The sequence below is a fragment of the Colias philodice genome, chromosome 16 (assembly GCF_061535455.1).
Source record: "Colias philodice isolate Cphi_HAF_F1 chromosome 16, ilColPhil1 Martin Lab GWU primary, whole genome shotgun sequence".
Taxonomy (NCBI): domain Eukaryota; kingdom Metazoa; phylum Arthropoda; class Insecta; order Lepidoptera; family Pieridae; genus Colias; species Colias philodice.
In genome coordinates, this window is record NC_143101.1 from 8,856,546 (window position 1) to 8,881,906 (window position 25,361).

Sequence of the window (25,361 nt, forward strand, 5' to 3'; positions counted from 1 at the left end):
TGACGATTCGAAAGTGCTACTAAATAGTAGTCTAATTGAATAAATGAATGTTTGAGTTTGAGTTTGAGTTTAAAAACGTGAATCAAATTATTAATTTTATCTCAAGTAAAATTATGACGAAAGAGTTTGGTTTTTGTTTATTTGTATCGGTTCAACTCAAATGTTTTTTGATCGATTTGAATTTATTTTACACTAAGAAAGCTACATCTTGAAACTGAAATATAATTTCAAGGCTGATATAATATATGAGGCTGAGATTTTTTTTGTACACAGTAACAGATATTATATTATTGCTTTTTTTATAACGTTGTCTTAGATTCGTAAAGGAGAATGCGAGTGAAACCGCGGGGCACAGCTAATATTCTCTATAGCTCGCTGTAAGGCATTCCATGTCCTCGTCATATTTGTCTGCAAAGACTTTCCTTTGTTACTGATGACAGCAAAGGGTTTCTTAGTAACATGAATTCTATCTTATTTGCACAATACGTCTGTTCGACCGTCTTATGTAGAGATGACAGGTGAAGTATGAGCCGTTTAAATTTTATATACGTAATACATTGTATACGAATATAGCTTTCAACCTAATATTGTGTGGGCTATAGCACAATGAGGTGTTTTATATTTGTTTTAATAAAGAAATAAACATTTAAAAATTGATATAACTTTTAATTCCTTACTTTTTACATTAAGTACTTTATTATACTTGGGCAATGGGGCAAAGGGCGCCAACAGTACTCCGCCATGCATCTCGATTTAGGGCAGCTCGTTTTATGTACATAGCTTTTAAATCTGAACCATATAAACTTTATTTTTACTATTTTATTTACAAAATATCTTACTACTATGAGGTACCATTAACTATTTTCATTAAATTTTTTGTAATATCAGGACAATGAACCTTCTAATATTTATTTACTGATATACATGATAACTAGTTCATATTTTATTCCATACCAAAATCATAACGTTTACAAAGGAACGAAACCCAGGCTTATACAGCTAGTTACAAGATCAGCGAAAAATCGGCTCATCTCAAATAGTTTCTGATCCGATCCCTTATCTGTCAATATATTCACGTCTCCCGTAAATAAAAGCCAAGACAATATTCCTCTAAATTATGAGGTGACCCTTGCCCTATATGCCTCTAACCTATAAAATTATTGTATACATTCGATATGGGAAATAAAGGCTATTGTGACGTCATTATAGTGATCGAGTATGGCTAGAATCAGCTTATGTGCTCTCTTCACAATGGGCAGCGTTGGGAGAGAGCTCTTTTTTAATTAATATAAAAACAATAGCATTTGGACCGAAAGATCAAGTCTTATTTCATTTATAGTATTAAGTAGCATTTCTGTAACAAATACTTTTTATTTTTTTTAAATACAAATTGTTATTAACTTAATTTTTTTTTTTGCGTCAGGCAGTTTATTCGTATTCGCCGATCATCGTTCATCAAAGGAATGTTAGCAAATGTTTGTGCGTGCAATCACAATCGCCGAATACGCACATTTGTTGGACCAACGCTGTCAATTGTGAAGATGGCCCATTAGGATTTGTGATGTTTGCGATTGGCCGTCGCTTATCGCTCTCTGATATTGGAGAGAGATTGTATCTGCTATCAACGGGTTATGTTTATTGGGTGCACAATTTAGATGCTATTTTGTTTTTATGTTGTATTCAAAATATGGGAGTTGTTCAGAGATGTTTTAGATGGTTTTGGTTGAAGTGGTTTTAAAATAATTGTTATTACTTATTTATTATATTTTACGAGTAAATAGGAATGCTTATCATTTTCTGTTTTTAAAATGTTATTTTCTTCTGAATAACTGTGCATGAGTCAAAGCATTTCATTCGATCATAATGAATTAAGGGTTAGGATAAAATTTTGTGTTAAGATCACGGACACTTGTAAAAAAATTGATACAGGTAGCTACAACTTCCAACATCCTTAATTTTTGTTACAAAAATCAAAACTCTAAGTTGTTGTGACCATCGCCAACTTTGAAAATATTAACCCCGGTCCACACTCAGAACTTATATAAGTTCTAAACGTTAATTTACACCCTTCCACAACATGAAATTCACAAATGCCCAGGAATCTATGCAGACAACCTCTATTTCAACAGAGTTACTGTTATCTAGTAAACAAATTACATTTGTAACTGACAAAATAAATCGCGAACTCACCATTCACAATCATATTAATGGCGAGATATTTTTAAACAAAACAAATTTAAATTTAGCTCCCAACAAAGTTTCCCGGGGTCGGTTGCTGTCCGCAAAACAATTTACAAAGTTGCGCATCGTTCTGAAGTTCCGGTAATTGTTTTATCGCGGATGTGTAATAAAAATTATGAACATTTTTAATTTATGCGCTCCGTGGCTTGATAGCCTTTCTCGTTTCTCCTTACTAAAGTTCTTTTTTTAGGGTTCCGGACCACAAGAACGGAACCCATAGAGGATCACTTCGCTGTCCGTTTGTATGTCTGTAAGACCCTTTTTCTCAGGAGGGCGTGGAGGTATCAAACTGAAATTTATATCAAGTACTCAAGTCTACTTCGAAACCAGTGCAATCAAAATGTTTTTAACTTTGTTTCACGTAGAAAACCATGATTGTTGTAGGAGATAGTTAGAAAGCTAGAAAGTTATATAGGCAGCTTTTTAGAGTGGTATAATAATATCTCATTCCTGTAAGAAACCTTTAATAGTACAGGCATAGCTTCCATATTATGTATTATATTATGCAGTGGGTTGTCTTCATATTTATTTCAGTACTTTCTCGTGAATCGCGATGATATATCTCTTTTTATATGCGATGTTGTTCTTGTATGCAGCAGTATGCAGATTTGTCAAACCTGTGTTTTACTATACAGTGAAATAAAGATTAGAGTCGTTAAAATGAAATGGTCTAACGGATTGAGTTCTGGTTCTATTCTAATAATAGTATTATATTCTTTAATGGGGGCATTAGTTTGACTCATTTGATGGCATTTAGCCTTCGATATACACATATCTACACGAGCTTTTCTCTACGATTATGGATATGTATAAAAATTTTGAAGTAGCGTGCATTCAGCATTAAGGTGATGAATTAATTTTTCTAACATTTACGGCCCTTTTCAAACCTTCGTAATTTTTATATTATTAAAGTTGTCGTGATGAAAATTCTTGACAAGAAAGTTCAATAGTAACACAATACGTCTACCGTTTTAGAAACATGATTCCATGATATTTTCTCGATAGAAAAAAAATACAAAGTTATCATTGTTATTTTTTTTTAATCTCTGGCATCTTCAAAATAACAAACGTAAAGTTACGACTTTTTGGATATTAACTATAAAATATACAACCTATACGTCTACCGTGTTAGAATTTTGAAATATGCGATGGTTTTGAAATAAACAAGAAATACTTGAAATTAGCGCGCGACCAGCCAATATAGCGAGAGCCGCCCTGTACCTTCCTACCCCGATCGCTGCACGAGTCATTCCCGCTACGGCCGTCACACGGGGAACTTGTGTCGCTCGCGCAATCGTAAAAAAGGGTGACAACACGATAAGACAAATGGGGACAATAAAGAAAATAAGAAGAAGAAACATAAAGGTTGGAGGAAAAAGAATGCTTACAATTGGAACAAATTAATGAAGTAAGTTGGTTTTATTTTAAATTTGATGATAATTGTATTATAGACGATGTTTGATATGTACCCCTGTTTTAAGTACATAACGAATGTGTAAGATTTTTTAATTTATAGCATAAATAATCTTTTCAGAAATCCGGAATCCAGAAGGAAAATAAACCCACTGATTGTTCACAATGTGAACCCACTCCTTCGTAAGTACCTTTATTCAGCCAAAAATGTATGTTATCAACGCTCTACTGGTTTTATCGCATGATTCCATTTTTAGTAAAAAGCAACAAAGTGCAAAGAAATAAAAAATCATGGTGAACTTAGTGGAAGTATGGTGGACGTAATATGGAATTATGGAACAGGAGCTCGTTGGAGTAGTATTATATTTAAAAAAAATACGAAATAATTTCAAGAATTACATTTCTTAGAAGGTGGTAGATAAGTATGTTGTATAAAGAATTTGATGTTGATATTTATTTCATTTATACTTACTACACCTGTGCGGGAAATTGCTTAGTAATAAAACAGGTTTATATTCATATTTACATAGTAATGTGAGTTTTCATTTCGAAAAATTTTGTTTAAGTATGTATATTAAATTGAGTTCCTGGGTGATCTGGAAACACAATTGGGCCCGGAAGATGGCGCTGCAGTCACTCCTCCTAATGACATGAACCGATTTGGATGAATATTTGTGTGCACATTTCATTTTTGTGGGATGATTGGTTGATTCGCTTTCACATTAGCTAATATTATGTATTTTTGTTGTTAGAAAGTAAACTTAATTTAATGTTTATAATACATTATTATTGGTATAAATAAGCCAGTGTTCGTCTCACATTGCTGTACCTGCCTACCTACCCTACCAGGGCCTAACTTTGTTCTGGCTATTTTATTTTGATTATTTGTAATGAATAATTACAATTATAATAGAGTGCAAAAAATAAATACATGCATCAATATATTTTGTGTTTTTTTTAAACAATTTTTTTATTTAAAAAAATATCATTCCGACCGCGGCTTTGCCCGCGTGGAATTAGATTATATCGTGAATCCTGTCTTATCCCACAGAAGTGTTCAGTTCGGATAAAAAGTATCCTATGTGTAAATCCAGGCAATTAGCTATATTTTATCAAAATTGGTAATGTAGTCTTGACGTGATTAAGTAACAACTAACAAAAAAATATACAAATTAACATCCAAAGTTTCGCATCAGTTTTACTGTATTAGTGATATCTTCCACTCTTGACTTTGACTGAGAAGAATTAGGGTTTATAACTTCTTTCAGAAATATTACCTTTCATTTCTGGGCATGATGTAATATCTACGTCAGCATCAAATTCTATCTAAATCCATTCAGTAGTCCGCGTTATTGAGTACCATTTCATTTTTTCAGAGTAACAATATTTTTTGTTATTTTAAAGATTATTTATAACCTGTATTATTTTGTAATAAAGTAAACATTATGAAATAATAATAATTATTAATAATGTCTAAGTAGTTGTTAAAAAGAAGATTATTTGTTTATAAGCAAGAAAATAAAACCAATAAATCAACAATTAAATATATGTATAAGAATATTATAACTGTATGACGACTCCATACATGTTTGTCCCGAGTCGACCAGCGGCAGCGCGGCGAGTTTGCAAGAATGACTTCGCGCACACCCGCGTTCGCGATAGCGAGCTATTAGACTCCGCCCGCCAAGCAGTAGATTTTTTTTTGTGTATCGTCTTAATCGTTTTGTTTAGGCAGCAGATCTAGAGTCATGTAGATCATTTTCATGCATTGCTTACGAGATTTACACTTCAGATGTTGGAATAAAAGACTAAATACTCTCACACATCTCTTTTTCTCATAAATTCATAACCTATATTATATTTTAACCCAAACGAAGCCAAAGCAGGTAGCAGTGTTAATATAATCCATACTAATATTATAAATGCGAAAGTAACTCTGTCTTTCTGTCTGTTACTCAATCACGCCTAAACTACTGAACCAATTATCATGAAATTTGGTATGGAGATATTTTGATACCCGAGAAAGGACATACGCTACTTTTTATCCCGGGAAAATGACGCAATCCCGGAAATCGGCGGCGTGACCACGGGAACGGGAACTATGCGGGTTTTTCTTTGACTGCGCGGGCGAAGCCGCAGGCGGAAACCTAGTTAAAAATAAAACACAAACACACCCAATGTACTTCATTTTCATGTCATTCAAACTTGTAATTATATTTTAAAATACAAGATAATAGCTGTAAGAAAAACTAATTTATGGCCGTATAAAAACATTCACAAGTACCCCTTTAGCGACTAAAAGGGTTATTAGTACGTCAATATAAAAGTGCTCTAGTTATATTAAAATGAATATGGTTCAGTTAATGCCAATTTATGGTTTTAATTATGTCTTGTCACGCTTTCAGCATTGTGACTGTTAACAGGGCATTAGAATAACTATTTAAATTACTTTTGTTTGAATGTAAAGTTTTTAATTTGAATACATTATTATGATAATGAGTGAAATTAAGGTTTGAATGCATGATATTGTTTATTTTCATAATTAATGAAATGTATGAATATTAAAAAATGCTTACATGTGATCATTGACATGTGAAATAGAGGACTTTATGATCCGTGTATGGTTTACCAACACCAAAACTTCGCTTTATCTACATCTACACTAATATTATAAAAAGGAAAACTTTGTTTGTTTGATTGTAATGAATAGGCTTATAAACTACTGGACCGATTTTAAAAATTCTTTCACCATTCGAAAGCTACATTATCCACGAGTAATATAGGTTTTATCCCGGAAATTCCACGGGAACGGGAACTATGCGAGTTTTTCTTTGAAACCGCGGGCGGAGCCGCCGGCGGAAAGCTAGTAATAAGTAAAGTAGATGCTTTTTAATAAGTATTATATTCTCTCATATAACTGCATTAATTATTAATCGATATTGAGTTGATAATATATTACAAGTTGCTATTGATTGGAGCAATTGCCAATTAATTGAGGGTAGTTAGTAGAGTCGGATATTGATAACTCAATGGCTATGCACCGAGGTATCATTGTTACAAATTATGTATTCAGGGTGAAGATTTATAGCAGATATGAAATATGTTATCGGTAATGATATTTTATACATTTAAAGAATGTGGATATTTTTCTATTAATTCTACTATTAACACTCTTTACTTTTAAAGTATCGTAATTTATGTAATAATGCCTCGTGTTTATGAAGAGGTAAAAAATCCGGTTTATTTTTTGATCTTATACAAAATAATTTTATCCTCTCCAAATGATAGAACTTCTTGCTTCAAAGAAGTCATCAGCACAGCACTATTGTAACATACTAGCCGTTCGAACCGCGTTAAAAATGAAATGAAATGTATGCCTATGTAACTCAAAAAAAGACGTGTGGCACTCGGGGACTGCCGCGGTAAAGCTATTACATGATATGCCTTCAAGCCACACCTCCGCGCCCGTCGGAGTGGGGAGCGTGAGGTTTTTCGTTACTAAATTTCTGGATTCGGTCCCCGCGCTCAAGGCCCGCGATAGAAGCTATGCAATAGCTTAAAAATGTAGCTTTCTGCTGGTAAAAGAATTTTTGAAATCCGACCTGAACTTTCTGTGTGAAAACATTACAAATACATACAAAACAATTGTTTCCTCTTTATAATATTACTTAAAACAGACACAGCTAGTCCCTAACTTATTCACCCGAAGGGAGTCAAGATTGTAGTAACGAGGCAGATCCTGCAAGGAGACAACTTGTGCCTTTTTTATCTCAGTCCCTGAGGACCTGTCTAATATGGCGTTTTGTTTGTCAGCATTCTACTGTCATAGAGAATGCGAAATGTTTTCTGTTTATTTTGTAACAAAAGGCTTTAGATGATAACGTTGGAGAGAAACTCAATCCATCATTCGATGTATCAATATTTTCATGTATGAGGTATTGTGTTTTTTGTATTAATGTATTGTTTTGTTCGTGAGAAATGAAACCTTAGACTTACCTAGCTTATTTTAATGTATGCTTATCACTTTATTTGTTAATTTGCTCTGAGTATTCCTTTTTTTAATTCGCATTTTAAACTGAAATTAGTGAGTTTTTTTTATAAAATACTAGACAGCCTAAAAACACGAGTTAAGTCATTAATTAATAAGTTCATCGTATCATCAAAACAAACAGCACTATGAAAGCCAGTCTTTTAAAAAGGATACTCTTTATATGAATATTCCCATAGTATCGTAACTATTTGATAATACCCTATGAGAATAGAAATTATTAGAATTCTGACACCATTCCAAGCTCCACTCCTGATAAATTCCATACAACATGACTCAATAAAATACCCGATCCATCGTACCTGTCATTCTCGACATTTAATTTTGTTTGTGTTTCATGTATTCCTACAAATAGTATAGTAGACTTTTCAATATATACTATACTAGCGGTCCGCCCCGGCTTCGCCCGTGGTACTATTACGTTTTTTTCATAAGAACCATCCTCGTACTTCACGGAATAGATTCCGCAGCGCACGCGATGACAGAATTTTTGGATTTTTTTACACCTTAGGTTACATTATTGCATTTTTTGTAAAGATCTCTAATTTTTTTGAAAATGCTATATAGCCTATATTGCTCAGTGAAGATGCAGCTTTCTAATGGTGAAAGAATTTTTGAAATCGGTCCAGTAGTTTATGAGTGAAAACCATACATACATACCATACACACATAATTACAAACCTTTCCCCTTTATAGTATTAGTACCTATAGATAGGGCTGTCGCAGCACTGGTGGCTGTCCTATACCGTAACTACCTTACTTTTCAACATTCAGATGGAGCCTTAAATTCAGTTGATATATTATTAATTATTATGTTGATCCGCCTTTTCAGCATAATATAATATTAACTATTTAACAACTCATTTATTTCCCTCGGTGTTAATTGTAAATCTACTCGATTTATGTAAGTCCTGTGTCTCCGCATAATCTTTATTATTTAATTGATGGACAATATTCTTCTTATAGATATAATGCTGAGAATCTATCGCAGTAAAGTAAAGTATCGCATAAATGGTAGTAGAATTCATTTTACTTATTTTCGAAATACTTTATTCCTGTTTTCTATAGGTACCTGTAACAAATGAATACGCAATACTAAAACAAAATATAATAATAGCTTAATACGATCAATAAAATCCATTAATGTTAAACTAGTTAGGTACCGTACTTTATTCAAGAACATGTATGTCATTTTGCAAGCAACTACACTTGATATTCTTATAATGGCATCTCTTGAAGTCTTATCTCGAGCACAAACGTTTGATCTTAATCACATTTGCCTCGTTCCGTGAAGGAAGATCTTCATAGCGTTGTTATGTTTACCTGATTCAACATTTTTAGTTTTATACAAAATATAAAGAAACACGGGTAAGTGGTATGTAAAGGAAAAAGTCACTTTAAATAAATAGGTGGGCTGAGTATATAACGGTGAAGGAAAACATCGTGAGGAAGCCGACATGTCGAAGAATCAAAAGTTCGACGACATGTGACATCTGCCAAACCTTGAGTTCGAATTTACCTTTGTGTACCTATTAATAAACAAAATAAATAAAATAGGCAACAGTCTGCTCAGGTTCTATAACATGAGTTAAACGATAAACTCAAAAACTGCTGTACCGATTTTCATTCTGCTTTTGCAAATGGATACTGAGTCTCAAGGAAGATTTTAGTATTATAATGTATTAAGTTGAAGAAAACGCAAGCAAAGCCGTAGTTGGCATCTAATTAATTATAATGTAAACATTCTATGACGTATATAGAATTTGCGAGGTTAAATTTCCACACTGTTAATTTGCTATTAGTAAACTAATTAGAAACGCAACCATTCAGACGATTACTGTTTACATGTTTGCCGAAACTATCTCAGTGTGAAATCGCCTTATTTGAAGCGTTTATTTATATGTGCATTAGAATATAATATTATATACATAGTTTATTTCAAGTTAAATACTGTTTGATTTATTTTGTGTATCATCTGTATTAGTGTAAGTAAGTATATTTAGTCGAGAAGAATATATTGTGTTTGTGCTTATGTATCTAAGCGTAATTTTATTTTCAGTAAAGCTTTCGCTCATTGTGAGTAAAATATTCATACTTTGTAAACAACTCACTAATGACTAAAACATTTATAAAAAGTATCCCACCAAAAACATTTTCATGTAAAATGTTGCCAAGACGAGCCCATATGACTCGCACTGTCAAAAAGTTATCAGATCTCATGTAGAGCCAAGCTTCTAACACTACACGCCCTAACTCTACAAGGCCTAACTTCACAAACTCTACACCTTAGTCAAAATATGTGGCTTGGCCATTTCGCTACATTCACATCGGCGTAAGGTGAAAAATTAATTCACTGTTCATTACTTTTGTGTTATACAATAGTTCTTGTAGTAACGAACGGCCAAGCCACATATTTTGACTAAGGTGTAGAGTTTGTGAAGTTAGGCCTTGTAGAGTTAGGGCGTGTAGTGTTAGAAGCTTGGCTCTACATGAGATCTGATAACTTTTTGACAGTGCGAGTCATATGGGCTCGTCTTGGCAACATTTTACATGAAAATGTTTTTGGTGGGATTTCATTTCTTTTTGTAAGTTGTTTGTAACAATTTTTTTTTTTCTTCTTTTTTTGGGGTGTATTTCTTGCACATCAGAGACGCCTTTTTTCATAGCCCACTCTCTTGTCAAGGACAATTTATTTTTATTTTTAGCTACTGTGTGGACGTAGGCAGGAGACGTTCGCAACACTTCTATTCATTCATATTTATATGATCTGATCTGAAGTATATGTCTCGATATATGTCGATTAAATTTTTAAATTTTTTTTGAAGTGAAAACTTCTTTAGCGGCGTTGGGTATAAAATCTTAAACTCGCGTCAGGACACGTGGCCTGATCGAAAAAGCGTAAGACGGATTTTTTTTTTAGCCCTTATATTCCATGCGTAAGACGGATACCATTCCAAAATATCAAACATGCTGAACGTTAATAATCAAGTTTTCACTTCTGCCGGCACTCCCGGAGTGCAACCCGTCTTTTTTTTTACAAGGAGTATCTATACATATACATATATATCTAGGGGAACCAAGTTTTAGATTATTAGATTAGACCTCTAGCGTCATCAAAATTTAATTTAAAATTACAGGTCTCATACAAACTCCCATCCCCTAGTTTTAGGGGTTGGGGGATGAAAGTTACAAGATTTATAATTTTTTTGTTGTTTGTGTGCTAATACTAGCTTACATACAAAATTTCAGCTTTCTAGGACATTAGGAAATACCTTAAGAATTTTGATGATCATCAGTGAGTCAGTGACGAAATTAGCGTTTTTTAGATATAAATAAAATCTGAAGTATAAAAGCTAATGTAATTAAAACTTAATATCTATACATATAATAAAATCGTAGGAAAGTCAAAACTGTACATTGAATATTTTTTTAAAAGAATACTTGATCCATGATCTATAATCGATATAGAAGCCAAAAATATAGTTTTTAGAATTTTTGTCTGTTTGTCGGTTTGTCTGTTTGTCTGTTTGTCTGTATGTATTTCCGGGCTAATCTCAGAAAGTACTGCATAGATTTACTTCAAATTTTGCATGAATATTCCTAAGAGGTCGGGTGAGGATAGTTTAAACATATTATCATGATATCACCTTCGCGGGAGGAGCTGTGAACCTTTATTTTTCTTACATATTCCGTGTACTACGACAGCGTTTAATCTAAAGACTCATGTTTAAATGTTGGTTTCGAGTAAGCCATGCTATTATCTAGCTTTACAAAATAAAAACTATGTCATTTACGTAATTTGGGCAGAGAAACAGTTTAATGAATTTAGTAGTATAAAGACAAATTTGAAACAGCGCCATCTATGAGATTTCGTAAAAATCAAATCAATTTACATGTTATCACTACTGAACAACTGTTGAAAATTAATAATTTAAATATAATCATGTTATTTATTTAACTCTTTAACCCATATCTTCCCTTCCCTATAAGGTGCGCTTATATTTCGTGTGAATATACTACATTTTTAAAAGTGAGGGAAGATGTTTATTATTTTAAGTCAAACTAGACACCATTACAATTAATCTAATATTGATTGTGTTCATTGGTTACATTTTTAATCTTCGTGTTTTATAAATTTATAAAGAATAGAAAAAATTCGATCACGAGGCGGGACTCGAACCCACATAATTTCGTGATCGAATGTTTCTATTCTTTATAAATTTATTATTTATAAATTTATATTTATAAAGCATTTGAATAAATAAATAAATAAAATTAAAATAAATGTCATAAAACCAAAAATATCAAATTCAATCTTCGTGTTTTGTGAATTTTCACCATGCGTTCCCACAAAAGGTAAGTTGTTACTTTTATAGGTATTTATTTTTATAATGATAGCAATTCATGTTTTTTATTGGTTTTATAATGGTTTTATATTACACTTTTAGAATGAAATAATAAAATGATGAATTCTTTTTGACTTTTACAAGATTTTGAGGTGCGTTGGGAACAGTAGTTTGTTGATAAAATTTTATTTGTAAGTAGCTTTTTTTATTGATTTACAATTATTAACGTTTGATTTTTTATTTACAGATTCAATGTTCATAAAATTATATCGCCTTTGGAAGACTATTTCTGCTGACAATTTTACAACACCACTTGAAAATTGATGATTTGATGATGAAGATAGTGGCAGCAAGGATTAAGTGGAAATTAGTAATCATCCGCTTCGTCAATTTTTGACTGAAGTTAATGTCCAACGTATGGTTCAATCATTGGAAGTATCTCGGGTAATTTTGGAGGATATTTTTCAGGAAGGAGAGGAGGGGCAGCCAACCACATATCAAACTACTACGTTTTAGTACCGAAAAAAATGTTATTGCCAAATGAAACATAAATTTTGCACTCACAACTGTACAAGTTATGATTTTTATTCTGACTTTGCTGTTATCTGATTATAATATTTATCGTTATGGCTATCGAGGTACCGACCGTACTGGGATGAGAGTACATGATATTATACCTACTCATCATCCAGGATTGCTTAGAGCATTTTCACACTGAAAAAGATGTTTTCTTTGAATCGTAGTTGCTTCATTTATTTATTTTTAATCATTTTACATAATATGTTTTATATTTGCCCATTTTCATTATATTTTATAAATAAAATGGAACCAACATAACTTTGTTGTGTAGGTATCATTTCTCTATTAATAATCCGTAGGCATATTTTCCGAGCACCCCATTTAAGGTGCGGTCCTGAAATTATAAAAAGTCAATGTATACTTTTGCCTAATATAAGCTCAAGATCATTTTTAGATAAAAATAACAAAAAGAACTTATTTATTAAAATTTAGTAGATAAAAGAAATTATGTTATGATTTTATAAGAAAACACAGTATATTTATTAGGCGGCGGTGATCTCTTCCAGGCAAAAGATATTCATCAGCTCAATAAAATTGAATAGTTGTTGTTAGTTATTCTTTAAATTCACTGATTGTAATGAGCATTTCCGCATGCAAGTTGTATCGTAGTTTAGATATATCATAGTTTTGACACATTACAGTTCCAACAAAACCCTCAAATTTTTGAGCAGAGTTGAGCAAGATAATTTAAAAAATGTGCTGTGTTAAGTATTATAGAAAAGGTTAGTTCGTTGATAATTATCATTTCTTCATCATTTACATGGGTGTTGTTAAATGTTAGTAAAAATAAACTTTGACTGTTAATACTTTTGTTCAGTATTTACCTGTATGATTATTGCTTGGTAATTAATATGTATATTTTCATGTCGTATAGCTAATTATAAACATAAGTGTGATGTGAAACTAGCTGGATTTATTTTTACACACTCACAGCCATATATTTTATATTAAAATAGTGTAAATCATAATATTTTTTCACAATTAAAAATATTTCCTTTTTTCTGATGGTGTTGGCATCGAATTAAGCCGCGCTGTCGTTTCGTTCACTAAAAGTGATGTTATGAGGACCGAATATGTAGCCGCCTCAACTTACGGAAACGAGAGTAACCTGCGTTGTCTGTTAGTTATTGTATAGTCGAATTTAACGTTACATGGGAATTGGAATCTAAATATATTATGTATACTTAGGTATATTAAATCTGTACATGAAATATATTTCCTAAATAACTATCACGGGGTGATTAGGGATCGACACTGATGCCAAAGAAGCAAACAGTAAAATTTTTGTCCGTATAACCGGTATAGAAACAAAAACTACTCGACGGATTTAAACGAAACTTGGTACAATTATTTTTCATATTCCTGAGCAGAGCAGTAACTCCATTTTTAAGCTTTCGTCGCGTGTGCATCCTTAATGGTTAAAGCTACACAGAAATCATGTATGAAAGAAATGTTCTCCTTATTATATAAAAAATATCTCCCGACATCATAAATGTCTATCTTTTATGGTTGACTCACAATAACACGTGTAACTTCCGATAGCTTAGGAGTTCGAAGCTTTCTGATTATATTTGTCTATAACACTCTCAGTCCGTTTTAACTCAATTTTTATTTTCATGCATCAGTGCCACCTAAAAAATCTTTATCTCGAAATTCGAGCAAAGCTAAGAAAATGAGAAATAAGAGTTCTCAAGAATCGTTAGAGGTATACTCTAGGCCGAAAACAACACGTGTTATGCCGAGAACCTGAAACCGCTTCACAACGAGAATTGCGGCTCACAGCTGACCGCGAACGGCATGTACTATCCCGTGAGACCGAAACCTTCACTGAGAGGGTATAACGTCTCACAGCTGATCACGGCCGTCACATTTTATCTCGAGAATCTGAAACTTTTACTCAATATGAAGACCGTTTGACAAATGATAGGGTGCACCATAATATTATTCGATCTCTTGAAGATGAACATGAGCATAAGCAATGACTAGAGTAGGGACGCGAATATTACAATTAATTGAGACAAAAACGATTATTAAGTTTGTTTAATGAAAGATTAAGAATTGAAACTATTCGGTCTCTGGAAACGGACGAATAGCGAGAGGCCCCTCTTACTGCAGACAGATTTCGCATAGTCTTAATGACTTAGAGGTAAACATAGAATATCAATCTACGAATTCGGTGGTGGGGTCCGACAAATATAAAAGTGGGTTTTCTTATAACCTCACAATTGATTACAGATCATCTTCTGTATAGGCGATATTAACGTAGTATGTTATTTTTGTAATGCTTTAAAGTGGAGTAAGGAGTCGGCTTTCGTTTGAAGATACACCGGAACCTTTGAAATCACTACTTTTAGAGGAACATGACGTGCAATCTAAACAGTTCTTAGACAATATTCGCTCTTATAGTAGTGCGTTTCAAATGATCCTTTGGTGCTCAACAATTATCAGAAGGTCCTTTCATGCTTACTTTTAAGATACAAGGTCAAGTTTACCATTTGATAGGATCCCTTTTGCCTGAAGGCCAACCTAAGTTTCTGTATTCGACTACAACGAATAGTCGAATACAAGAATTATCAATATTTCTCGAATTTAAAACTGAACTCATTTCACAATTTTAGAACATGTTTCATCAGGTTAATTCGTATGTATGCAGTTTTAAATCGACATTAGAAGCTTTTCCTCAAGATGGTGATATTAATATAAGATTGTTATAAATGCCGATAGACGGACGTCTATCGGCACTCAGGAACTCCCTGGGCGTGTATAACGCCCAGGCCACAGTATTACAATTTTTCCTACAGCAGGGCGACGAATGTATTTTCGCATAGCAAAGGAGGGGAACTCGCGGGGGGTCAAGTGACGCGGGCCACGTACCATTAACATGCTTAGTTTGTGGTACCGAGCGCGAAAGAAAGTCATCGTGTTTTTGTTTTGTTACTATGTAAACTAACGTAATTTAATACTTAGGTACATATTCTATAACGGTGCGCTCAAACTGTTAATCTACATTTAATTTAGATTATTATTTGAAATACTAAGTAATGTAGAATTTAAATCACATTCCTTCATGTTTTCCTCAGATTTTCAATTTTCTCCGATTTTAAGATTTTCAGAGTGTTCAATTTTAATGTAGTTAAATTTTATAAGAGACAATTAAGAACATTCAAAAATAAAGTGTCACGTATTTTTTTTAAACGACGAATGACCTAAAACGACGTAATCGCGGACGAAGTCGCGGGCAACAGCTAGTGTTCAATAAGTCCGCTATTGACAATATATCCCGAAAATTTTGTTGATCTAGCATAATCCAAACCCAAGTTATGAGGGTTCAAAAAAACGTCGAAGCGCTTCGAGAAAAGGTAGGTAGTGCCCGTGCGCTTCGCTTTCGCTTGGCTCGTCTTGGCGGGGGCACTACCGTGCCCCCAGATAATATTATGTAGAGTTATATTTTGTTAAATACTAACTAAGTGTAAAAAATATTTAGATTTCAATCATATTATGAAAACGCGATTGGATTGAAACATAATTAACATTATAATATATTTTTATATATTATTATTCTGATCGTAACCATACTCCAAATACGTCAATTTTAATAAAACGCTTAATATTATCCATTATTAAATAAAGTAGGTAATTGATATTCCACATAAACAAATCAACATTTGACACCATTATATTTCAATATATGTACATTAAGGTGATGAATTAATTTTTCTAACATTTACGGCCCTTTTTAAACCTTCGTAATTTTTATATTATTAAAGTTGTCGTGATGAAAATTCTTGACAAGAAAGTTCAATAGTAACACAATACGTCTACCGTTTTAGAAACATGATTCCATGATATTTTCTCGATAGAAAAAAAAATGTATGCGCGTACTAGAGTACACACGTAAGTGAAACTTCTTTATGACCTTAAAAATGTCACGAGTATGGCGTAACGCAAAAATGTCACGCGTACGGCGTAACGCAAAAATGTCACGCGTACGGCGTAACGCAAAAATGTTACACTAAATTTTTGTCCAACCCCGATAAAGAAGTTTCACTTCAAAAAATACAAAGTTCTCATTGTTATTTTTTTTTAATCTCTGGCATCTTCAAAATAACAAACCTAAAGTTACGACTTTTTGGATATTAACTATAAAATATACAACCTATACGTCTACCGTGTTAGAATTTTGAAATATGCGATGGTTTTGAAATAAACAAGAAATACTTGAAATTAGCGCCTGACCAGCCAATATAGCGAGAGCCGCCCTGTACCTTCCCACCCCGATCGCTGCACGAGTCATTCCCGCTACGGCCGTCACACGGGGAACTTGTGTCGCTTGCGCAATCGTAAAAAAGGGTGACAACACGATAAGACAAAATGAGACAAATGGGGATGATAAAGAAAATAAGAAGAAGAAACATAAAGGTTGGAGGAAAAAGAATGCTTACAATTGGAACAAATTAATGAAGTAAGTTGGTTTTATTTTAAATTTGATGATAATTGTATTATAGACGATGTTTGATATGTACCCCTGTTTTAAGTACATAACGAATGTGTAAGATTTTTTCATTTATAGCATAAATAATCTTTTCAGAAATCCGGAATCCAGAAGGAAAATAAACCCACTGATTGTTCACAATGTGAACCCACTCCTTCGTAAGTACCTTTATTCAGTCAAAAATGTATGTTATCAACGCTCTACTGGTTTTATCGCATGATTCCATTTTTAGCAAAAAGCAACAAAGTGCAAAGAAATAAAAAATCATGGTGAACTTAGTGGAAGTATGGTGGACGTAATATGGAATTATGGAACAGGAGCTCGTTGGAGTAGTATTATATTTTAAAAAAATACGAAAAAATTTCAAGAATTTCTTAGTAGGTGGTAGATAAGTATGTTGTATAAAGAATTTGATGTTGATATTTATTTCATTTATACTTACTACACCTGTGCGGGAAATTGCTTAGTACTAAAACAGGTTTATATTCATATTTACATAGTAATGTGAGTTTTCATTTCGAAAAATTTTGTGTAAGTATATTAAATTGAGTTCCTGGGTGATCTGGAAACACAATTGGGCCCGGAGGATGGCGCTGCAGTCACTCCTCCTAATCACATGAACCGATTTGGATGAATATTTGTGTGCACATTTCATTGTTGTGGGATGATTGGTTGATTCGTTTTCACATTAGCTAATATTATGTATTTTTGTTGTTAGAAAGTAAACTTAATTTAATGTTCATAATACATTATTATTGGTATAAATAAGCCAGTGTTCGTCTCACATTGCTGTACCTGCCTACCTATCCTACCAGGGCCTAACTTTGTTCTGGCTATTTTATTTTGATTATTTGTAATGAATAATTACAATTATAATAGAGTGCAAAAAATAAATACATGCGTCAATATATTTTGTGTTTTTTTTAAACAATTTTTTTATTTAAAAAAATATCATTCCGACCGCGGCTTTGCCCGCGTGGAATTAGGTTATATCGTGAATCCTGTTTTATCCCACAGAAGTGTTCAGTTCGGATAAAAAGTATCCTATGTGTAAATCCAGGCAATTAGCTATATTTTATCAAAATTGGTAATGTAGTCTTGACGTGATTAAGTAACAACTAACAAAAAAATATACAAATTAACATCCAAAGTTTCGCATCAGTTTTACTGTATTAGCGATATCTTCCACTCTTGACTTTGACTGAGAAGAATTAGGGTTTATAACTTCTTTCAGAAATAGTACCTTTCATTTCTGGGCATGATGTAATATCTACGTCAGCATCAAATTCTATCTAAATCAATTCAGTAGTCCGCGTAATTAGGTACCATTTCATTTTTTCAGAGTAACAATATTTTTTGTTATTTTAAAGATTATTTATAACCTGTATTATTTTGTAATAAAGTAAACATTACGAAATAATAATAATTAATAATTATTAATAATGTCTAAGTAGTTGTTAAAAAGAAGATAATTTTGTGTTTATAAGCAAGAAAATAAAACCAATAAATCAACAATTAAATATATGTATAACAATATTATAACTGTATGACGACTCCATACATGTTTGTCCCGAGTCGGCCAGCGGCAGCGCGGCGAGTATGCAAGAATGACTTCGCGCACACCCGCGTTCGCGATAGCGAGCTATTAGACTCCGCCCGCCAAGCAGTGGATTTTTTTTTGTGTATCGTCTTAATATAGACTCGCTTCTCTGAGAAATATAACGTGACAGGTTTTTCACGTCGAATTACGATATCTCTCAAGAATATCTTGAAAATCGCAAACACTTCACTTTTATAACATCTCTTATATGCTTGAAGAATATATTATGTATATATTTCAATATTAGTATTTTACGTGGGATTCTCATTACATTACTTGATTGTAACTGACGTTCATCATCATCTTAAGCTCATATTTGTATACTAACGCCTCTTATAAACCTAGTATAATTGTATAATCGACCACACTGCTCAAAAGCAGGTTGCCAATTATTGTTAGATTTCCCCACTTAAAAAAAATACGTGTGGCACTCGAGGACTGCCGCGGTAAAGCTATTGCATAGCATCGCATCGCTGTGCCGGTTGAAGTGGGGGGTGTTAGGTTTTTTCGTCACGGTATTTTTACATTCGGTCGCCACGCTCAAAGTCTGAGATAAAAGCTATGCAATAGCTTTAAAAAAAAGAAGTTGACAATTGTTACATGTCGATCTTTTTAACATGCTTTTGCTTCACCGGTAGGTATTTGAATGTAACCGACTCTATACTATTTATTTCTATTTGTCTCTTCTTGTATGTGTTCATGTTAGGACTGAATTGTTTTTAATACGATGATTAATGATTCACTTAACTATAGACGATTCTGTAGAACATATATTGCTGCCATTTTGTCCCTTATATAAAGGACATAGTTTCGGGCCTGAGAAAGTTGTTAAATGTTTACAATACAACTAATTACTATTAAGATATAGTATAATATAGAATATTAAAACACAAAATTGTTAAAGGAAAATAATGAAGTTTATTAAATATAAATTAAACTGACCATTTAATATCTCAAGTTGCTACATTTTATAAATCCTTTGACTTGAGATTTAATTAACATAAAACTTACCTTGATTTTTTCTGATTACATTCTCTTATTCAATTTCATTTAGGACGCCTTCCAGTCAAAGCACCTGAAAAAGAAAGAATAAATTCATTATTCTTCAAAGTAACAAAAAATACAGAAGTAAACACCATTTTCATTATATTTTTTATGAATTCTTAATATTTTAAACATTACTGCGATGAAACCAAAATCTAGTTATTCTTATATTATGTAAATCTGGTACATAAGCTACTAGCAAGTATCCCAAAAATCCATTCACTGGTTTTTGCGTAAAAGAGTAACAAACATCCATCCATCCACACAAACTTTAAATGGACGGAAAAAATAAATAGAAAATACACGCTCGTTTATATTTTCCATGTATTAAATGAATGTGCAAGTTCATACAAAACAGCTCAATAATTTGATATGAACATGATAAATAAATTCATAATTGACACGACACGTTCTATATCTTGAGAAACTTATGAACTTCTACACGGTTTTTTATTTATTAACTACTAGCAGTTCGCCCCGGATTCGCCTGATTCGTGTTTACTATAATATAATAGACCAACTCAGCTGCTCTAAAGGTTTTTTTGGACTTTCCATATTCTTTATAGCTGATTCCATAGAGCATTGTCTAATTATACAGGGTTACTTGTAAAACACCAGCAACCTCGCAGGACAAGATAGCAAACATCATAAGTAACATTTTGTTCTACGACTATTGGCATAACGCAATAAATTATTTTTAAATGATTTTTTAAGTTTTTATTGTACTCTCCTAACATTTGTAAGTTTATGTTCTATTCATTATCGAAAGGACGACGCGACGCCCGCGCACGCTTCTTCCCCCTCTCGTTCGCTTCTTGTTTACGTATTTTTTGGGATGCGCGTAGAGTTTATAATATTCAAACGGAAAATTAAATGAATATTTATTTTTGTACGAAAATAAAGTCTAAAAAATTATCAAAAGTCGTAGAACAAATGTTGTTACTTATGATGTTAGCTATCTTGTCCTGCGAGGTTGCTGGTGTTTTACAAGTAACCCTGTGTATCCAGTTATAAATTTTCAGTGTTGTAAACGTATGAATAAAATTAATTTGATACTGTCAATTGTGTTTGATATTATCTGCTCAAATTCAATTTGCACTAAATCCTTCACAACGAAGTATTTATATTTGAACTATTTTTGAAATATCTATCCTGTTTGCGAAAAATTATCAGGAAATTAGTTGAAATAATGTTTTTAAAAACAATTTACTATTGTTTGATGATATTAGTCTATGTCTTTAAGATTTTACATACAAATTACTAACTATGGATTTTCATATAAATTACTATTTCAACATAATATAATATTTCTCTAAGTGACTAAGTACCTAACATGAAAAGAACCTTCGTCTTTTGAAAAGAAACAAAATAATTTTATTAAAAATTAAACCGTTTATAAATCTTCGTGTTATGTGTGGGTTTTAATTTTATGAAGAGGTATTACCAAGCTCGGGACAAACCCTTTCATAATATCCGGATTCATACGTAAATATTCCGTATTTTAATTCCATGTTAAAAAGTATATGAACTAAATTAAAAAATAAAAAAAGGTATGAAATGAAAAACATATTTTATTTAAAAGCTAATTTCGAGTGCCTCTAGCATAAAAAGGGTTGATGCGTGCAAAATTAAAAAATGTGAGTCTATAAAAATACACATGCAATTTAAACACGAACCTTTTTTACAATTTTTAAGCAAGCAAGCAAAAGTTATTTTTATTATCAGCTACTTCCGACATTATTGTCTCTACCATTTTGTTTTTGTTGATTATTATATTATACTAGGTTTCCGCCCGCGCCTTCGCCCACGCAGTCAAAGAAAAACCCGCATAGTTCCCGTTCCCATGGTATTTCCGGGATTGCGTCATATTCCCGGGATAAAAAGTAGCCTATGTCCTTTCTCGGGTATCAAAATATCTCCATACCAAATTTCATGAAAATTGGTTCAGTAGTTTAGGCGTGATTGAGTAACAGACAGACAGACAGAGTTACTTTCGCATTTATAATATTAAGTATGGATAGTATGGATTATATTATAATATAGGTATGAGAAATTACAAAATATTCTTCTTTAAAAGAGAATGCCTGTAAAATATAAAAAAACACATTACCAACTTACATAAAAGTTAAAATAGACTGCAGAGGTTCAAAACTCAAAACCGTCCATTTGTCTCAAAAATCAACCCATAACGAATATAAGACATTTTGGTCCCTAGTTTTGTTTGCGCTCAAAACAGTAGGTCACAATTAGGCGATTTATAAACATGTCCCAAAATATCCAGAAAAAGCATTCCGTAAAACGGCTATAATATTCATATGCAAACCTTCACAAATACCTTCACAATTCGGATTCTGCTTCAACAATATTGCTAAAAAGGTAAACGTATGTAGGTCCATTTAGCGCGAATTCCCTTACTCCGGAAATCTTATTAGGAAGGGTTTTTGCTCCTCTCCAATATTTATCTATTCGATTTCAAAGTAAACGTGTAAAGGGTAGAATGGGAGATACAATTTTGTTATTGCGTGTTCGTTTTACTGTGGACATAAAATGTTCTGTTGGTGTGAGCGAATGCGGTTTTATTGGTAAATCAAACGTAAAAGTCATCACTAGCTTCGATAGCGTATCATGAAGTTACGTGCTAAGATAATAAGTTGTTAAAATCAATGGTTTGAAGTAAATTATTTACGAAGACATTAAATTTTTAGAGTTTAATTAGTAATATTCCTTATCTGCCTTCAACGATAAAAAAATGTATTATTTATATGTTTTACAGTCTGACTCCTAAAATAATTATTTCGATTTTTGTTTTCTTATCTAAACAAAATAATTTCGGAGGAAACCATTTCAAGACGTTGTTAACAAAACTATATAGTCAATTATCTAAACGAATTAACTAATATAATATGACATTCGGATAATACTGGGGAACCACGGGTCTCAAAGCACACAAAAACATATATAATATAAAACACCCTAAATCTTTATATCAGGGGAAGCAGTTATATACTACTCAAATAGCAACTAAAAGTTCAATATATTATGAACTATTAAGATAGTTGATAATTTTCAAGTCACATTTGGAAGAAACAACAAGAAGATAGATAAACAAAAACCATAAATTTTTATCATATCATGATTATTATAAATATTATGTTGCCAAGTAAAGGTAAAAGAGTTACTATTTTTATAGCACAACTTTTTATATTAGAAGTTATGGCTGATGGCTTCACAAAACAACGATCAGAATTTAACAGACCAAAACCAACCTTATCCCAAACTAATAAGGTTCAAATGCGTTCACAAAAAAGAAATTGCAGCCTCAATTTTAAATCACTGGTTCTCGCCATTCATATGCGAGAAAACTAGTCATTCTCAATGTATTATTCCGCAAGTCAATAGAGTGGTGGATAAATAAGAAACAATATGCGCTGTAGCTGGCGGCAATGGCGGCTAATAATGCTCCCATTTTATACACAGGGCCGGATTTTGAAGTGTAAGCATAAAGACTTCGTTTTGGATGTGCTATAATTTTAGAAAGCTACCGTCAGTCTGAAAAAATAATGAGAATTTCGCTTGAATATTATTGAAAATAGCTACTACAAAATATAGCGCTATTCTTTTTTCAAATTCAGTTAAATAAAAATAATTTTAAGACGCGCAACGCACAAAGACTCTGTCTTGGATGAGCTAAAGAAGAAAAACGAAAAGTACGTTTGGAAACAACAGCTGAAAATTGCGCTTCAATATTTATATTTACATGACTCAAAAAATAGTAAGTATATTTTTTAAATTAACTTTAACATACATCCTTTTGTGCGTAGCTATTAGAAAATGGGAGTTTATAACCGTGGGAAAACATATTTATCTATGTTTTTACACTCTTCTAGGAAACAGGCCTTAGATTTCTATTTACGTGTCTCCAGAGAAAGAAATTCTACACCAACACCTTTCAAGAGATGGTTAGACTATCCTTCGCCAGCATTATTATTTCTAATGAAACAGATGTACAGATAAATAAGAAAGTTTGATTAGTTTTTTTGCATCTGCATTGTTTTGAACCCTCCGCTTGTAGATTGAATTAGCAATTGCTGAGCCACCGATCTGCTCTGCTTCTTGTGGATATTAAATTTTCATTGTTGTTTAAGTTTTATTTAATAATATATTATGCTACTTCCTGCTAATATTATAAATGTGAAAGTTTGTGAGGATGTGTTTGTGTATGTTTGTTACTCTTTCGCGCAAATACTACTGAACCGATTAGAATGAAATTTAGCACACATATAGAGGGTAACTTGGATTAACATAATTATAGGATAGCTATTATCCCAGAAATCCCACAGGAACGGGAACTATACGAGTTTTTCTTTGAAAACGCGGGCGAAGCCGCGGGTGGAAAGCTAGTTGTGTCATATTATGAAGCTTTATTAGATGCTAGAAAAGTCTTTATGCTAATCTAAAGTTTTTACCAAATTTCAAATAGATATCTCAGTATAAGAAGAGAAAATGTTCAACACCTATTACTCATAGATTTTCTATAAAATTTAATAGCTTCCATAACGCTGCATTTACCTTGAAAATATGCATATTTAAGTCATCTAGATTAAAATATAGTAAGTAAGTAACTAAGGAAATATACTATCGATATTCTAGAATCTAGAGCTTCACAATTAATAAACTTCCCTTGAAAATATGCACATTTATTAAATATCATAAGTATGATTAACATCAATTTTTTAACTCTTATTAAACACCTTATCAATAATTAATTCCGTTAAAAATATAACATTTGACTCATTTCGTAAAAACTTCAGTTAAATTCAGTGTCATTAATATTAAAACCACTTCATGTTTGTATTGAAAAGGCTCTGAATAATAAAGAGGATCATTATTTATGCACAAAAGACATGACTTTCGAATGTATAAATAATAATTAGGTACCGGAGCATGAAAATATTTGTCGACACTCAGGTACTTGGCATTTATTGGATACAAGAACCACGCCCCGGCTTTCAACGGGTTGAAAAATAAATCGACTTTAGAGCAGCGTATGAATATTTTACATACCAGATGTTGAGGTTGCTCTCTCAGAATAAATGGGATGTTTGAATCGAAATGCGTGCAGTAAAATATATTATTTAATGAATATAAAGAATTAATATGTAATGTTATAGGTATTTGGGTTTCTAACGAACTTATTAGATTTAAGATACGATAAGTATAATCTATTGCAAAGTATGGAGAGTGACTGAAGTCATGTATAAAACTTGTTTAAAGTTTGCGGTAATGATGACATTTTTTAATTAATAGAGAAGTAGTTACGCTGTGGTTTGAAAATCCAGGGCTGGACTAAACTATATTATATTATAATTATTATTATTCAAAAGCTAAACGAAGTCTTATTGAATAAATAAACGTTTGAATTAATATTTTTATTTCAAATTAATTAAGGTGTGAAGACCTAAAATACGAGCATGTTACATTCATATTTTGTGATGGCGGATTAAATATGCATATTTTTCCTTTTTAGCTCTATTGACCTTTACGGTGTAGTATATATTATTTTTGCTCGATTGCGCGTGAAGGGTTTTATTTTAATAG

The 25,361-nt window shown here is 32.3% G+C and overlaps 2 protein-coding genes and 1 long non-coding RNA gene across 3 annotated transcripts in view; 2 read left to right on the top strand and 1 right to left on the bottom strand.

Moving 5' to 3' along the window:
* LOC149481869 (zwei Ig domain protein zig-8-like) overlaps positions 1-25,361 on the bottom strand; it is a 281,774-nt gene that overhangs the window by 215,815 nt on the left and 40,598 nt on the right. The window contains exon 2 of the mRNA XM_089705081.1: positions 19,731-19,794. The gene's annotated coding sequence lies outside the window, so the exon portion shown is untranslated. The remainder of the gene's footprint in view (positions 1-19,730; positions 19,795-25,361) is intronic.
* Positions 3,087-4,209, top strand: LOC149481875 (uncharacterized). The gene is made up of 3 exons (XR_016316835.1): positions 3,087-3,649; positions 3,776-3,837; positions 3,912-4,209. It is a non-coding gene; the product is annotated as an uncharacterized LOC149481875 (long non-coding RNA).
* LOC149481876 (uncharacterized) lies at positions 6,684-18,477 on the top strand. The gene is made up of 4 exons (XM_089705289.1): positions 6,684-6,699; positions 16,882-17,089; positions 17,216-17,277; positions 17,352-18,477. The coding sequence occupies exons 1-4, from the start codon at positions 6,684-6,686 to the stop codon at positions 17,390-17,392; spliced, it is 327 nt and encodes a 108-aa protein (XP_089561415.1). The 3' UTR covers positions 17,393-18,477.